At 40.8% G+C, this 17,856-nt stretch overlaps 2 protein-coding genes across 4 annotated transcripts in view; both read left to right on the top strand.

Annotated features, from left to right (window-relative positions):
* Nucleotides 1–86: 86 nt before the first annotated feature.
* Nucleotides 87–17,101, top strand: LOC117488633 (apolipophorins-like). Its single transcript, XM_034137643.1, has 29 exons — nucleotides 87–592; nucleotides 743–909; nucleotides 981–1,051; nucleotides 1,246–1,411; nucleotides 1,609–1,746; nucleotides 2,266–2,443; nucleotides 2,517–2,659; nucleotides 3,817–3,920; nucleotides 5,087–5,252; nucleotides 5,348–5,530; nucleotides 5,652–5,804; nucleotides 6,206–6,350; nucleotides 7,406–7,564; nucleotides 7,647–7,765; nucleotides 7,852–8,058; nucleotides 8,587–8,745; nucleotides 9,660–9,844; nucleotides 9,928–10,110; nucleotides 10,867–10,958; nucleotides 11,109–11,278; nucleotides 11,359–11,512; nucleotides 11,585–11,661; nucleotides 11,740–11,920; nucleotides 12,517–12,672; nucleotides 13,435–13,568; nucleotides 14,242–14,400; nucleotides 14,530–14,713; nucleotides 16,201–16,412; nucleotides 16,994–17,101. The coding sequence occupies exons 2-29, from the start codon at nucleotides 901–903 to the stop codon at nucleotides 17,099–17,101; spliced, it is 4,095 nt and encodes a 1,364-aa protein (XP_033993534.1). The 5' UTR covers nucleotides 87–592; nucleotides 743–900.
* LOC117489030 overlaps nucleotides 17,013–17,856 on the top strand; it is a 51,054-nt gene continuing 50,210 nt past the window's right edge. For all 3 annotated transcript variants that reach the window (XM_034138262.1, XM_034138263.1, XM_034138261.1), the window contains exon 1: nucleotides 17,013–17,183. In XM_034138262.1, coding sequence (XP_033994153.1) covers nucleotides 17,121–17,183 — 63 coding nt within the window. In that variant the 5' untranslated portion in view covers nucleotides 17,013–17,120. The remainder of the gene's footprint in view (nucleotides 17,184–17,856) is intronic.

Here is a 17,856-nt window from a genome sequence, read left to right as displayed (position 1 = left end):
AACAATGCAATACAATGAATTTGATCTCACTGTATGTCATTCCATGTTTTTTTTTGGGGGGGGGGTGGGTTCTTTCTGAGGTCCACTCAAGTGATTGGCTCAGAGTGTGTTTGTAGCTCCAGTTGGGAAGGTATTTCCTGATTGGTCGCTGTGAGCACCATGGGTCACTGTGGAAGCCCACGTACAAGCCTGGTCATTCAGTGGTGGGAACAGTGCTTGGTTTTCATCCCACTTACATGTGGAGGAGGCTTGGAGGAAGCCAAACCTGAAGTTACTACAGAGGTTGCTATGGCTATGTTCTTGTTACTACTCAGTTGTCTGCATCTTCTTTTTCTACTGCTACACGGTGAGTTGTGTCTTTTGTTGTGTGATATATTCATTCATGGTGTGCAATTTAATTTTCCATTAAAGGCAGAGTTGACTTGACTAAGAGTCGAGATAACATGAGGGTTAAATATAGAGGTTTGGTGAGTTTTCTATACGAAAAGTTGTTGTTTTTTGTCATTATGTTTATGGTTTTTTGACCTGATTTTCCATGCAGTAGGTGATTGTTTTCGGACGGAACCAAATCTCTGTGATTCAAGTTGTGCTGGTGAGAAACCAGTTTGTTGCTTATGTCATACAATACATGCTCACTGAAAAATACTTAAATGATAAGATTTGACATAAACATTTTTATACCACAAGATTTGCCTCAATTAAAAACTCACTTTCTTTAAATCTTATTATTTCATGTCTTTAGGGTCTCCTACCCCCGACTTGACCTATCAGAGAGGGGTCAGGTATACTTACAGGTATAGCACGACAATTACTACAACCCTTCATGGCTCCAGTGCTGGAAGGAATGGACTGGCTTTGGACTGTGTGGTTGATATCGACGTGGTTTCCAAGTGTCACCTAATGATGCAGGTCAGCTTTCATAGAAGTGTTAGTGGGAATAAAAAAGAAATGCAAAAACTCATTGATTTGTGCACTTGCAGATCAGGAATCCACAGATAAAGCGACTTTCCCCTCAGAAGGAACACTCTGTGCAACGCTTAAAGAGCTTGAGGTACAACTTTATGTGTTTTTATAAGTAAATGCGCTCTATTTTGCATGTCTGTCCTCATTGTGCAGCATTCAAAGTCCCGATCGTTTTGGAATGCCACAATTGTTTTTCCTATGAATGTGATACTCTGTTCCGATGCTTCACTTGTCTGTGTTTTGGGGTCCCCGGGGGGCTCATCTGCTGTTTTTGTTTCCCAGAGATTTGCTGGAGAGAACGCGCCTCAAGTTCTCCCTCCATGGGGGAAAGGTCACGGCCCTCTGTCTCCAGGAGGGGGAGCAGGTGTGGGCCCTCAACATTAAAAGGGCTCTACTGAGCATGCTCCAGACCTCCCGCATGGCCTCCAAACAGGAATTAGTAAAAGAGGTGAGGGTTAATGAGGGCTCTGTTCTGTGTATGCAGCAGCTCCTCTGTCTTTATGGAAATGTCAAAATAACTACTTCTAGTCCGAAAACATTCCCTCTACTCCTGCAACAAACAAGAACCGTCATCAACACCATCTTGCCATAATGTAGTGCACTCACATGGTAATTATCTGACTTTTCTCTAATCCCTCTTCCCAGACTGATGTGTATGGGACGTGCAGCAGCAAGTATGAGAGGAGAGGAGCTGTACTGCTGAAGAGCAGGGATCTAAAACAGTGCCAACAGGCCAGACTGGCACACTTCTGGTCTCATTCAGTAGCTTTAACTGAAGATACTGTGAGTTTACCACTCTTCTTTTTTGATAAAGACACTGTTGAAACTGAGGCATTTTAAAGGGGCCCTATTATGCTAATTTTCATATTCTGTACATTAATGTAAAGCATAATGTCTCTGATGTGGCTAAGGGTCAGTGTCAGTGGGGGTCCATGGGCCTTGTTAATGTTGATAGGGGCAGTCAGGACGTTAAGGGCCGAGCCCAGACCACAGTGGCAATTTCTTTTGCAAACAAAAACAAGCTCTGAGTCTATTTTAAAGCATTTTATTGCACTCCATCCTTGCTAGTACTTACAAAACCCTAGCTTCGGCTCATTATACTTGTTGATTCCTTTTTCTTATCTTTGGTATCTGAGTTCAAGGAACGTGGAATTTGAAAGAGAGTGATGACGCTGGTTCACACTTTTCTGCACAACCCTAACCCTGAGCCCTCTGTCATCAAAATAACATCAGTAATGTGGTTCAACTGTTGCATTACAGTTCTTCTTTCATGATGCAAGGTTTGTTTTCTTTCTTTGCTAGTCAGTGCAATCAGAACTGAACTGTATTCAGAAGCATGGATCTACAGTGATGGAAGAGGTCAACTGCACTGAAGTTGTTTCTATGGCAACATGGTCCGAGACTGCAGGGTTGGTTAAGACAAAAACAGTGTCGACCCTGCTGCTGCTCAGAGCCCAGCCAGGGACCCCCTCAGGAGCAGGTCAGGAGGAGTGCTTACAACTTGGCAACTGTTTTATAGACAAGTATCCTGATGCCTGTTCTCCTCAATGCAGATTCCGTAGGTCTTGGTGTTCTGACTGATCTGCAGTTTGAGGACGAGGGGGCTGCAAGGCCAGGAAAAGCCAGAGCGTCAACACCTCAGCAAGCCAGCCAAACTGTTCGGATGTTATGTAGCCTCACCTCAGACCCACAACTGGTAGGACTCAACAAATTCAATTTTCCTTTGAACTGTATTCAAGAAATTATTATTTTATGTTTTAGTTTGCATATGTTACACTTACAGCGGTCCTTTTCAACTGATGATATAAACCACTTGTAGAGTAAGGGCTACCCTAATCTCTATAAACATAATTTGCATGAAGAATCTGTAATCAACAGGACAAGGCTTTGGCATCGGGAGCTTTCTGGTTTCCGTTTGTAGTCCTTGTACTATTGACCAATCATGTTTGCGCATGCTTGGTTGAATGCAGGTAAACAGTCCGTGTAGAGAGCAAAATAGGCAGAAAGTATTGGCTGAAAAGCAATTTAGGAAACCCATCGCTTATCGTCTGACGATGATTATGTTTTTTACTACATTAACATTTGCTAATAAACTGGCTACTTTTGAAACAAAATGGTCATAGACGTCGTTGTCTCGCTTCTCCAACTCCATTCCGGCCTCTCAAAAGGCTAAAAGACTGTAAACAATGAGTGTCAAAAGAAAGAGGGTTCTGCAGGGTTCCGTCACCTGATCCCATTGGTCCTAAAAATCTGTTTTCCAATTGACTTACATTGGTTTAGAGACCTCTATAAATAATTGGATAACATTTCTTTTTAAAATTTGATTGATTCGGACTGATGAAGTTTGAAAGTCTAGATTATGCGCACAGTTAAATTGTTTATCACCATTTAAGTTAGCGTAGTTCTAAACCATAATTGAAATGAGCAGGGCTCTACCTCAAATGCGGTATCTAGTTCTCTTTACACACATCAATGCGTCAGAACAAGATGCCAATGGGTTACAAGATTGCCCGTACCCTCCCAGAATGTTGGCGAGCCTAAGTAAGAGGATTGACTTCCCCCAATACTTTACTGTGAATCATTTAAATGATTCCCATACACAGGAGGCCAGTCAAACATAATCTGGCAGCCCTCATCATAATTTGTTTACATGGGATGTGTTTAAAAATAGCTGTCAGACCCAGAGCCTGACACTCTGTGATATAAAAGCTGTGTGGGATAAAAAGTGCATTCTGTAGGAAGCCATTGGTTCTGGTTGAGCAGGAATAGTTTTGAAAAAATGGAGAGTACATTTAATTGATTTTAGGATATCAAAAATCTAAGTCTATATATGTGTTTGGTGTTTGCTCTCAGCTATCGCAAGAGTTCCTTGAACTGGCTTTCCAGCTAAGAGATCTGACACTTGCTCAATTGAAGACACTTTGGCAAGAAGCGTCTTTCAAGTGCCTCAACGACTGGTCAGTATTTCCTTTGTGTTATATAATAACATACAGTATGTTATGTTGAGTCATTCAGTTATGAATCAATGTCTATACATGGGAGTTTAAATTGGACATTTCCACACTTGTTATAGAGAAAAACATTTATTGTGTGACCAGTACATTTGATTTAAGCTGAAGGGACTTTTGTATATCGGTTACCATTAGAAAATACACAGCCTCTGGCAAAATATGTTAACAAAAGACAGTCTGTGTGGGACAGTAACTAACTCAATCAGAGACTACTGTGAGACGGATGACTTACAGCAAACCTTCTTAGTATCGTCTATGCAGAATATAACAAACTGACATTTTGACTTAAGATACAAAATCTTGTTTCAAGACTAACTTCATAATCATAAAATATCAGCTATGGGATTACTCTGCATATATTCCAGTTTAAATTGAGACTAAACCTATCTTTGGTCTAAGGTCAATGGTTCAGCCACCACAAAGGCCACTAGAGACCATCTTGTGATGGGATCACACCAGCCGTAATGCCAAATCGGGCCATAGGTGTAACGATTGGGGGGGGGGGGGGGGGAATTCTGGGTTCCCCTTGCCCAACCAATCTTTTAAACTCAACTACACAGCTGTAGGTTTTGTGATTGCATTTGTGTAGTTGTGAAAGCTAAAAACAATACCAGTGCCCTGTTACGGTTTTACGGCAATCGGTTTGTAGAACTAAACTTGCTACTAAAGTCATGAGTCAGTGGTCAATGACGGAATAAAACAGTAAATAGTCAAAGACACTCTGTTTGAAAAAAGATGAAGAATCAATGTACAGATTAGCTGTGGACATACAGATACACACACACGACCAAACACAAGATCCCCCAAAGCATATGTGTGATTATGGAAAAAGCAACAGTCCCATTTCGGTAAAGTCCAGCTGACCTGTTTTTTGTGATTTCTTGTTCATGGCATGACTAACTGACACAACTAAATGAGATGAAGGCTACATTAACAAATATAGTACAACAGTGAAGATTAATACCTACCCTCCTGTCTGTATATGAAGCTACAAGCTAGCCGTCGGTTAGCCTAGCATAAACACTGGAAACAGCAGTAATTTCTTTAATACCACATTATGACACATACATACAGCAGAGGTTGATACTGATGCTCATTAACTGGTTGGACAGGCAGCCTCTGTTGGATGCATTACCAGCCTGTGGATCTGAACACTGCATCGTACTGCTGACCGACCTGATGAGGAACAAAGAGCTGGAGGAGGAGCAGGCTTACGCTTTTTTAACCACCATGGCCCTCATCCCTCATCCATCGCCACAGATCATCGAGTCCATCAATGTAGGAACCTCTATGTGACATTAATGAAGAACTAAATATCTCATAAATTAAATGAAATAATTTCTGTATTGAGGCTTGTCTTCTATCTGTGTTAGGCCTTACTGCAGGTCCAAGAGCTGCGTTCAAAGGCGCTGCTAGCTGGATCCTCTCTTGTGTATCAACTGTGCCAAAAGTCTCAAGCCTCCTGTAGTGAACTTCCTCAGGTGCAGTCCTTCATACAGACTCTTGAGGAAACCCTGAAGGAGGGCTGCGAGGAAGAACAACCCACTCAAGCGAAGGTGCTTTCATACAGACACACACACTAGCTGCATTAGCATATATTCACCTGACTAAACCTGTTGATTTGAACAATTGTACATAAACAATGGCTAATATACATGTATGTTTTCACCCCAACAGTTTTATTATGCACTGAAATCTGTGGGAAACATTGGTCTGTCTGCTCCAACCTTTATTCCATTGCTAAAATGCTACATGCTAAGCCCCTCAACTGCACTTGAGCTGAGACTAGCCGCCATCCAAGCCTTCAGACGCTTTCCCTGCTCAGCTGATGTGAGTTGATTACATTATCTTTACAGCTTTGTTGCCTTTTTATGACAGAGGACGGTTAAAGATTGGGTAGAAGAAAACATTTGGTTTGAGGAAAATGACTCAATGCCAGAATTGAATACAAGTTTAGTGTACCTGTTAGGCTAACAAAGTGCTCCTGATGTGAGTTGATTCTAATTAATACCTACGTTTTTACTGAAATCATTCACTTACATTTGTGAAAATAGGTAACTCTAGATAACTGTCCTTTTTCAATAGAAGGTTCAGTTACTCATATTTCAAAAATAATATCTCTTCATATCAAAGAGGCTAACTGTCTAATTGATTCATGATGAGTAGAGGTGGAGGTGAAGAGGTGCTGAGCCGTCTAACATGAGTGAGTAACAGCAGTTTCCTTCCTTCAGAGGTCTGTGCTGTTGCAGCTGTACCGCTCCTCCCAGGAGGATCCCGAGGTCAGAATCGCTGCATACCAGCAGCTCATGCACTGCCCCAACCAGGACGTGTTTGAAGTGGTCAAGACCACGCTGAGGAACGAGACCTCCAGCCAAGGTCTGATTCAAACCTTTGTGGTTGGTAGATAGATGTGTTTCCTCCTGAAAAATGTTTAGCAATTAAAATATTAATAAACAATGTCAGCTTTCATTGTCAAACAGATGAAGTATTCATTATAGAAGCCACTTTATTTTCTGTATTTTTTTAGTTGGTCATGCTAACAAGACTTCATTTTTTTTTTAAACATAGATGATGATTTGTTCTAATAATTATCGAACATTGTCTGCTGGCATGTTTCCCCAAATTACTAAGAATGTGTATATAAAATTAATCTTGTTTACTTTAATTCCAACTCTATTCTGTCTAGACATCAGTATGACTTTCATCAAGTCCACTAGGGTACATGGCTTTGCTTTCTCTGACAGATTAAATCTCACTATAACTTGATCAAAAACTATATATTTGTTGTAAAATGTTGTGTAGGTGAATAACAACTTTTACAGTTTAATTGCAGAAGTATGTTTTCTCAACACAGCAATCGTATGGCTAGGATATTATTTGTGTAATACATAACACTGTTAAAAGGGTTGCATTGCCATTAACGCAAAGCCCAATTACAGTAGGGTGTACCCCAGGGGTCTATTCCTGTGTTTCTAGAATTCCTCATTTATATAAATGATTGACCCAATGTGTCCAAATGACTTACTCCATCAATTTTAAGTAGTCATTTATGAAGCTAACTCTGGTTTATCTACTTATGCAAAGTGATTAAATGCAAACAAAATTGAACTTCAGAATTCGAATTGGCAAGTTTCATTATGCCTCATGTCTAAGCAATTAAAACCCTTTTTTCCTTTTTACAATGAAACATTTATGAGAACAAAAAATCACACATTTCTGAAAAAAGCTTGAACATTTGAGATTATAGCGTCCTATATTTGCGAGGAAGTACAAATAAATGATCTGAGATTTAATTCACAAATTTGCGAGATATCTTTCTGGGTTAAAGTAACAATGAATGGTAAAGGGGCAAAACTAAAAGCGGGATATTCCTTTTTAGAACTTTCTCATCTTGATGGACATTAATAACTGTTTCTCTTCTTCTTCTCCAGTGGGCTCATATGTGTGGAGTCACCTGACTAATGTCCTGAGGAGCGAGGACCCCATGAAGCAGCCCCTAATCGAGTCACTGCCTGATGACATTATCAGTAGAGACTTTGAGGCTGAGTTTTTGAAATACTCTTTTTATTCAGACTACACTATTTCATCAGGTAAAGATGGCGTCCCTTCAGTTTCAAATTCCAGATAAACAATACAAGATAAACTTAATGTTACATGACTAATTCCTTTCAGGCATGGGGATTCAAAATGTGGAAACCTCTTTGGTTTTCTCTCCCAAATCGTTTCTACCAAGATCTGCCTCTGCCAACCTGACACTGTATTTACATGGCAGAGCCCACAACCTTCTGGAAGTGAGTTTGATGTCCACTTGAATTCTAAAACTAAATTAAAGTCCTACAAAATGTACTTAAACCCATGTATTTATTTCCCAACTTAGGTGGACCTTCACGTTGAAAACGCTGAACCTCTTTTGAGGAACGTTTTCGGTCAGCAGAACTCAGATGGAGAGTCCCAGGCTCAAAGTCCAAAGTCGCAGTTCAAAGAGGCATCAAGGACAAGAAGAAGAACAGAGGATGGACGTAGTGCAGAAAAAGAAGCGTGTTTATCTGACACCAGCAGTTATCTGAGCCAGGCCAGGGCCATGGTGAGGTCACTGTGATTGCTGAAGGCCAGTTATCTCTACTTTATTAAGAGGAGTTAAGGCAGCAGGATTAACACCAAGCCTGGTCAAGTGGGATACACAGACGTGAACATGTGGGGAGGTTTTTGCATCGGACTTGTGGCCATTTATATTGCATTTTAGATTTAAAACTGTTATCTTGAATGTACATTTGTAAAATACTTGAAGTAAATGCCTAAATTAGGGCTGTAGCTCACAACTATTCTTTACTATTGATTCATTTACTGGTTATTTTCTTGATTAATGATTCATTAACCCATAAGGTTAGAAAATAAAACTGACCTAAGTTCCTGAATTTGCATCTAAGGTATTTAGTTACAGGAATTGAAGGACAAGAAAAATGCAAGCATCAATACTTACATTTAAGAAGCCACAATCATCAAATCCTTAGTTGGCGATTAATTCTCTGCCAAACAAATAACTGACTACTTGTTTCAGCTCTCTTGAAACAAAAGTAATTTTAGAGGCTGTTCATAAATGTGTCTTTTCTAGTTGTTTGGGAGGAGGAGATCAGAGGAGAACAGGCCCCGGTGCTGGGTTGGTGTGAAGGTGTTTGGCAATGAGCTCAGCGTGTTCTCATGTGAAGATCTCTACAACCAAGTGGACCATCTGTCGCTGAGCGTGGCCGGACTGGCTGTCAAACTGCTCAAGGTATACTCACAGCAGCCTATCTTAAATATGTTTTTATATATTTTTTAAGATATGGCACAAGAGAAAAGGAAAATGTCAGTTTAACAATGACATAAAATAAATAATACATTAAACTAAGATTATGTTTATCTCAATGGATCAAAAGGGGAAGAAGGTATCCTTTCTGCATTTTAAATTTGTATGCAAACTATTCAAAGTAAAAAGTTAAAAAAAATAGAGAAAATCCCAATATAAAAAAGAATACAACAAAAGAATTAAAAAAAAAACGAAAGTAGAATGGCACCCAGAGAGCCCAGACTTCCACCAAGGCTAATGGTGCGTTTATGTGCTCCTTGGATGGTCCCATTTTTGAATTTCGAGGTGTGTATTCCGAATTCAGTGTGTGAGGAGCTTTAAATTGTAATATTGAAACAACATGGTGTGTAAAAAAACGATTTCGATTTATATCTTATAAGAATTTTCTCTCACCGAATATCTTATTTTTAAGTAATAGAGTTTTTTTGCGGAGTTCCAATGAAGAAGATTGTGTGTGCGTGTCTCTAGTAAGGAAGTGAACGCTAGAATATCTCATTGCTTCGAGGTGTAATGTTTGGAGTCTTCTGCAAACCCAAATGTTGCAATATAGGGAAAAACATGAACAGTTAACAACAGTGTTTTTGCTATATTATCGCAGTAGTTCTGCTAAAAGCAGGATAATGATGGACAAGAATACCACAAATGGGTTGAGATAGCAAAATAAAACCTGGATACATCTATGATAATCAAGCTTTGGATTGCTTGGAACTATATAACTGTGAGACGTCGTCACCAGTCGTCCTCCAGATTTAACCTCAGTCCACGCTCCTAGTCTTACTTGAGTTAGTCTCTGTCTGTTTACCCTCCTGTCAGTTTCTCACACACTCTCTGTCCTCCAGGGTCAGGAAGTCCAGCTGAACCACCGGGCCGTGCTGATGACAGACGAGCTGGTTTTACCGTCTCTGTCCGGTTTACCCATCAAACTGGGCATCAACATGACCTCCCTCCTGTCGCTGCGTCTGAAGGGCAACATCAACTACAGGGACACCTCTCACTTCTCCCTGACCGGATACATCAAACCAAAGTACTTCCATATAATCTAACAGGGGCTACTACTCTGACATTTGGTCACAAGCGGTAGAGTGTAACTGCTGTCTGTATTCCCAGTGCCTACGTGGGGCTGTCGGCCAGGATGGGGGTTGACGGTGCTCTGGGTCAGGCTGCGGTGGACTGGGTCTCTGAGCTGAGGAGCTCCACCAGTCTGGATGGTAGTGTTCAGCTGCAGGAGGGGCGGGATGTCCGGGTCACACTGAACACACCGGAGGACGTCATGGACATCATCTCTCTCAGGTAACAGTGGATTATTACCAGAATTATTTGTTCCTTTATTACATTCGTCATCTTTTAGAATCAGAAATGGTACAAGAGGGTAAAGCTAAGTAAAACCAAACTCCGAAACGTTTTGGCATCCAAAAAGTAACTTTCTGAAACTGTAAACGCACTGTTAAAGTTGTAAGACGAAAACACCCTAACTGTTCTACACCATGTGGTAGAGATCTGCTAATTAGATAGGCCCTAAAGTATTTCCTGCTTTATCGTCTATTTCACTCTAAATGGGACCCAACTTTACTAAATTAACATCACGATGTATTGAAAAAGACTACAAACTAGAAATTGAGACCATAACATTATTAGAAAAATATTTACTGGGGTAATAAAAGAAGTGCGAAGTAATGTCATTTTCTCATAGACTTTTATACAATAAGCCTTTTTTTAATGCAACCAATGGAGTCACCCCCTGCTAGATATTAGAAGGATGCCCTTTTAACGTCCTATAGATCTGTCATAATGTTTTAGACCTGGAGATGCTGTTAGTGTAAGATTTAAAAAAAATGTAATTGTTGAATTGGTTCAATATTTAATACATCTTTTTTACCACATTTGCACTTTGCTTTACACTTATTTGTACAAACTTTCTTTCTTCTTGATTATGTTTAGCAGGTTGCAAAATCTTCGAATTAATAAATACATTTTAATTGAACACAATCAGTCAGTGTTTGATATATCAAGGGTTTCAGCGAGTGTGTCCATTTGTGTGTTGACCAGCTCCAGAGTGTTTCAGCTCAGTGGAGACCACAGAGAGGAGATCAGGGGGCCAAAGAGTCGAGTGCAGAAGACCTCCTGCACCCCAAAGACATGTGAGTCCTCCAACACAACACTCTGTATAGATTTATACATCACACACAGAAGCAGGGATAGGACGATTTAGGATTTTACCTGTCGGCTTACTTTCTACGATTGTCAGATGATAAAAGTTAGATTCTGTTTGATCTCTGCTTCCTTGGCAGGGTCCAAGATGGTCGGCTGGCAGCTGTGCTCCAACGCCTCGTACCCATCGGTTGCCCCAGGGGTTTCACTTCCTGCTCCAGGACCCGTCCACCTCTCCCTCCGCCTGCTGAAGCTTGACCGAGGCCTCCATTATTACATGTTGGAGGCCGCCTACTCACTGCGCCCTCAGGTAGGAGAAAAGAAGAAGCTAAGTTCTTCGTATTCCCCTGTGTGAGATCTCTTTATCTAGCCTCACAACTTGTGTTTCAGAGAGGCACCTGGCTGCCCAGAGAGGCCTCCATCCACTTCCTCCTGGCCACACCTCAGTCCTCCATCCCCAGGGACATGTCTCTGGACCTGACCTTCAACCCCCACAGACTGCTGCTGAGGATCACCCACCCTCTGAAAACCATCCACATACAAGGTCAGTCGCAGAGGGGAATTATGGGAAAAAAACATCTTTCAGGGTTTAATACTGAAAATGTGTTTTTTTCAGGGCAACTTGAACAAGAGAGAAACGTAAAGTCAGGGAAGCTGGAGCTTATAATTGATGGTGTTCACTATTACGTCATGGCAAGTATTGAGATTGTGTATGCTATGTGATAAGATTACATGTCTAGTCATGAAAGATGTTAATTAGTTTATTTCTAGGGTTTGGTGGACACTCACACCCTGCTGTCAGAGCAGAGGACGCGCTATCACCTTGAAGCCAAAATGGCCGCTGATGGACTTCCCATGATCCTCTCTGCCAATGTTACACGTGGACTGGGCAGGAAGACCAGCTTCTCCGCCACTGTGAAGAACGTGTTCAGAGAAACTGCATCACTGTCGGGTATGCAACTAATATAATATATATAATATTAATCTTCGACATTTATATTTGACATAATATTTACCATAAATGTATTATTCAGAAAATGTTAACCTAAGTCACAAATTAAGTTACAAGTAGGGTCATTTTTTCATAGACTTCTATGCAATCCGAAAAAACAATTATTAACCAGTGAATTCGCCGCATACTGGTAAAAAATGTAGGTTTATGGAACATCCCTGAAATTACAAATTAACCACATTTTATAAATGTTTGACATTGGCCCCAGTTGGTGAATAACTCACATGATAGCTGAGGTTAACGCAGCGTCCACGCTGGCATATGATTTGATTGGCTGACGCTTCCGTCGAAGCTTGAAAAGTTGAACTTTTCTCAACTTTTGAAGCGAGCAACGGAGGCAAAGCGCCGCGACGGAACCACAATGCAGTTCGGCAAAGCGTGACGTCACCCCATTCAAAGTTAATGGGAAGCTGCGTTGAAGCTTCAACGCACGCCGCCGTGTGGACGGGCCAAGGAATCCCTGTAAAAGTTGTTCCTATGCTGTTTAGAATGTTTACCTTTGACATGTGGTTTAGCTGTGTTCGTTCCTCCATCAGTGTCCCTGGAGCGCAGGCGGGATGCCAGCAGCAGGCAGTACTCTGTGGAGGCGGAGCTCCTGTTACCTGGGGTGGTGGGCACCAGGATGCTGGGTCTGATGGAGCAGAAGGGCTCAGTGTGGAGCTCCGCGCTCAGGCTCAAATATGGTCTAGGAGGTGAGCTACTAAAATATGTACATTTTGAGAAGCCACACGACTAGTATAAGGTTTATTACACATACAAGGAATTTGCTTTGGTGTATAATGGTGAATTCATAATATTACCAGAGAAATTAAGTTGCAAAAAAAAAAGAAAAAAAAAAAAAAGCAGGAGTAAACTCTAAAAAAGTAAAGGAACAGTATGCCTAAAACCATACAAAAAATTAAGAATCCTCCAATAGTCCTCTTTAGAAAGGTTGCAATTAAGAAAAGTGACGGTATTTAACTGCTTTAACTCCATCAATGGTAATATAATATGTGTTAGTATTTAAAAAAACAGCTTATTTTGATAGCTCATTTTGGTAGGAAATGGTACTAAGGTGCTGCTCTATTCATTCAGATTGTTGAAGTGTCATTTGCAAAGGTTAACACATATTTTTTGTTTCTGTATTTTGGAAAACTCAGCAGCAGAATGTCTCCTTCTTCGGACCAACTGCCTATCCAATATCCTGTTTATTATACAGACGACAGTGAAAAGGTTTTTAGATAAATCACTATTTTTGAGTGATAGTGATTTGAGTTTTTCAAAATGGCACGTTTTTTAAAGCTACTACCACTAAAAAATGCATTTAAGTCATACTGACATCTGTTCTTCCTAAAAAAAGGGCTCTTGTTAATGTTTGGAGGAAATTGAGCAATTTTACATCAAGTTTCTCCCCGTCAGGTATAATTTTTAGCTCACAAAAACGTCAGTTTCCCTGACCTTTGACCCCTGCACAGGTGATGCCCGGCACCTGCGTCAGGAGTGCTACACGTCTCAGAGACTAAGGAGGGAGAGGGACTCAAATCTCACCTACATCATGAGAGCAGAACATGAATTCTACTGCTCCAACACGGCTCCCATCAACCACAAGGTACCTGAAACCCACTGTGTGATCTCACACAAGCTGGTAAAGGGTAGTCTGGATTTTGTGGGGTTATGAGGCATTAATACAAAGTCGCTGTATAACCTACAGTGGACGATGGTCATCATGCCCCCAGTTTTGAAAAACAAGTAGTTACAGCTTGTGAAAAAACCCAATGTGTTGCTGTGGACAGAGGCAGGTGCGAAATGTATTTTAGCCAGCTTAAAGAAAGGCTCACTTAATAGAAAAGTATAACGCTTTAAGTGTATGCTATATTGTAAATATTTCCAACGGTTGACCTTGCTGTCAGATAGTTTTTTACGAGGAAAGTGCATCTGTTATCTAAGACCTCCCCAAAGCCACCACACTTTGTTGAAAAAAACTGTAATTTTATCTCCAAGATCATGGGAGTTACTCGTCTACAGCTGCCTTGCAAAGTCAGTTTGTGACATAGCGTGACTTCCTTTTGTTGGGATAAACCTAAGTCAAACAACAAAACAAACAAACAAATAAACAAACAAACAAAATGATAGACTCAACACCAACAACTTCTCTGTCCTTTTAGGTAAATTGCTGTTTCAATATATCTCTTTATCGTATAGAAAATCATGAGTGGAAATGCTGAAAAATCGTATTATATAGCTTCCGAACAGAGCTCTTTGTTTCTTTTCTGTGTCTGCAGATCCACCTCCGCCACGAGGAAAGCCCCGTCCACATTAAATCGTCCCTGGACGTGAGCTACGGCAAACACTGGGACGAGATTAACAACAAACGCACACTTCTACTGAGCCAGTCCTTCAAAAACCAATCCACACAAAACCACACCAGCTACACACTGGAGGTAAACAGAACTATTCCAAACCAACGCACATATATATAATACAAATAATCCTTGTATTTACATTTTATGAGCATGGAATTGATATTTTATGTCCAAAATACAGTAACATCTTTCCTCTGGTGAACCCAGTTCAGTCTCCAGGTCCCAGAGAAGAATCTGAACTACCGGACCCAGCTGATGCACTCTCACCTGAAACAGCTGGGCTCAGAGAGCAGCACTCATCTCAAAATCCATTACAACAACCTGATGCCTCTGGTGGCCGGATTACACTGGAAAAGCCCCCCCAAAGGCTCCTCGCTGAGGAAATGGGAAGGTAAAACAGCTATATTTAATTTGACATAGATAGAGTTAAACTTGTTGCCTATGTTTAATGGTCTTTAAACAAAGGATTATAGTTATTTAAAGCATCATTGTGTTTAATAATAATATATTGTATTATTTTGTCTTATATCGTATTGTAGTATATCATATTAAATAGTTTATCGTATCGTTTTTGTCAATCGTATTTGTATTGTATCCTATCGTATTGTTTATCGTAACGTATCGTATTGTATCGTCTATCCTATGTCATATCGTATATCGTACCTCGTATGTCGTATAGCGTAGCGTTTATCGTATCATATATTGTGTCTTATCAATTATTGTACCGTGTATTGCATATCGTATATCGTATCATATAGAAACCCTAGTCCATGCTTTTGTCACCTCCCGCTTGGACTACTGCAATGGTGTCCTGTTTGGGGTCCCCAACAAAACCCTGGTCAGGCTCCAGTATGTTCAGAACTGTGCTGCCAGGGTACTCACACATACAAAGCCGTGGCAGCACATCACTCCCACCCTCATCCACCTCCACTGGTTGCCGGTCAAGTCCCGCATATCCTACAAAGTCCTCCTCCTCACCTCAAGTCCCTCCATGCCCATGCCCCCCAGTACTTATCGGACCTCCTCCGCCCACATGCCCCACCCCGGAACCTGCGGTCCTCAGACTCTGGCCTGCTCACCACCCCCCGCACCAACCTGCGAACCTTCGGGGACAGAGCCTTCAGTGTGGCAGCCCCCACCCTCTGGAACGCTCTCCCTGCGGATATCCGCAACATCCCCACGCTTGACGCCTTCAAAAGGGCCCTCAAGTCCCATCTGTTTGCTAAGGCCTTTGGCCCCTAATCTATTTGTTGTTTTGTCTGTCTGACTGTTTGTCTGACTGCCTTTTGTTTTGTTATGTTTGTTCCTACTCCTGTTCTTCTTTGTAAAGCGACCTTGGGTCTCATGAAAGGGGCTATTTAAATCCAAGCTATTATTATTATTATTATTATTATATATATCGCATCTTACATCATATCTTATATCGTATATCATATCGCATCGTATATCGTATAGCGTATAACGTATACCGTATACCAGATATTGTATATCGTATATATCGTATGTCGTATCGTTTTCGTATCGTATCTTGATATCCTATACCGTATACTGTATATCGTATCATATATTGTATTTTATATTGTTGTCGTATATTGTATATCGTATATTGTATATCGTATTTTATTTTATATTGTATATCGTATATCTTATCGTTTTCGTATTGTATCTTGTTTATCATATATCGTATATTATCATATCTTATCGTATGACTAAAGACAGTGACACTCTCAAAAAAACAATAAGATGTTTGATTTAGAACCTAATGTATAATCAATGTATTTGTATTATCAACATTTACCGGTACATTTCTATCTGATTGTAATTGGAGTGTGTTGGCAGTGAGGCCCTGGTCAGAATCCTGTCTCTCTTCTCCTCCAGGCAGCCTCACCATGGACTCTCCCTGGCTGTACGTGTTCACCTCCCACAGACTGACCCAGCAGCAGAGCCACTCCCTCCAGCTCACCTCAGAGCTGACCGCCAGCAAGTGGCTGAACATCCGGACCCTCATGCTGGAGGCTCTCTACAGGAGCCGGGGCCGGGGGGGGGAGGCCCGCCTGGAGATCAGCACAGCAGCCGCTCAGTACATCCAGGTGAGGGAGGGGGGAACACACCTGGGAGATATTAACAATCTAACTTATTTATATACGTTCATATCATTTTTATTATTTGTGAAATGATTGTAGTTGTATTATCTGTATTAATCTACACACACCTGGTCCTGTGAGAGGGACATCCTCTGTTTCTCTCCCACAGTTTCTTCATTTTTTCTCCTATTAAATGTGAGTTTATTTGGGGGGATTTTCCTTGTTGCTGTACACACTATAAAAACTGCTGACTGAGACAAATGTGTAATTTGTGATAGTAGAGTATATAAATACAATGTTATTGATTGAGATCAGTTTTTTAAAACTTTATTTTAAAGATGTAAGGCACCATATGATCAAGGTAAATACATCAAAAGAAAATAAACAACAATTAATAATAAAGGTCACACAAATATATCAATAAAAAAAAAAATGCACTAGAAAGGTTACACATATTAAGCAAAAATACTTATTTAAATAATTAATGATATCACTCAAATGCCCCATTAGCGATTTCATTTATAACACTATGAACATTTTACCTAAAGTTTCCACTGTCTTTCTCACTTCTCCTCTCCCTCCCCCAGGCAGGGGGGTGGGCCGTGGTGGGGAAGCGCGGTGTGAAGGCCTCCGGCTCTCTGAGCTCGTTTTGGACCCCCCCCCCTGAGAGGAGACGTCTCCCTAGAGGCCTCTAAATCCAGCCACACCCTGCACATGACCTCCACCTGCGGCAGGCACAACGCCAGCCTCTCTGCTGCCCTGAACACCGTGGACAAGGTGGGTGGTGTCTGTGGAAGGGTGGGATTATTACTGAAATGCTTTTAGATTATGGGCGGAATATGAGACATTAGGCCCCAGGCACAGACATGTAAAGGGCCCCCGCCCATCCTATATACAGTACAGTTAAACCAGAGCCACAGATTCAAAGAGACTTTAGTTTTTGTTGCATCTCTTTGTAGTGATTTGATGTCTCTTTGTTGTACATTTGTTTCTCTTTGTAGTTTTATTCTTTCTTTTGAAGTTGTTTTGTGTGTCTCTTTTTTTGGTTTTTGGTTTCTTTATTGCCGTTTTGCATCTCTTTGAAGCCCTTTGCATCTGTTCAAGTAATTTTGCATCTATTTGTTGACGTTTTACATCTCTTTGTGTTCATAATCCTCTCTTTTTTTAATGTTTTTTGTGACTTGCGGTTATATTCTGTCTCTTTGTAACCCTTTTGTGTCTATTTTATGTCATTTTGCATTTATTTTTGGAAGTTTTTTGTGTCTTTCTCTTTGTATTCTGTCTATTTTTAAAGGTTTTTGGCTTTTTGTGGCAATATTCTCCCCATGTGTATTATTTTTGTGTCTCTTTTATGGTTGTTTTTCTTGGACATTTTGCTTCTCTTTGTGATCATATTCTGTCTCTTTCTACCTATTTTGTGTCTCGTTTTGGTCAGTATTTCTGTCTGTGT

This window comes from Trematomus bernacchii, unplaced genomic scaffold (genome assembly GCF_902827165.1).
Source record: "Trematomus bernacchii unplaced genomic scaffold, fTreBer1.1, whole genome shotgun sequence".
NCBI classification, from domain to species: domain Eukaryota; kingdom Metazoa; phylum Chordata; class Actinopteri; order Perciformes; family Nototheniidae; genus Trematomus; species Trematomus bernacchii.
Note: the sequence above shows the minus strand (reverse complement) of the source record. Positions and strands in the feature narration are given on the sequence as shown.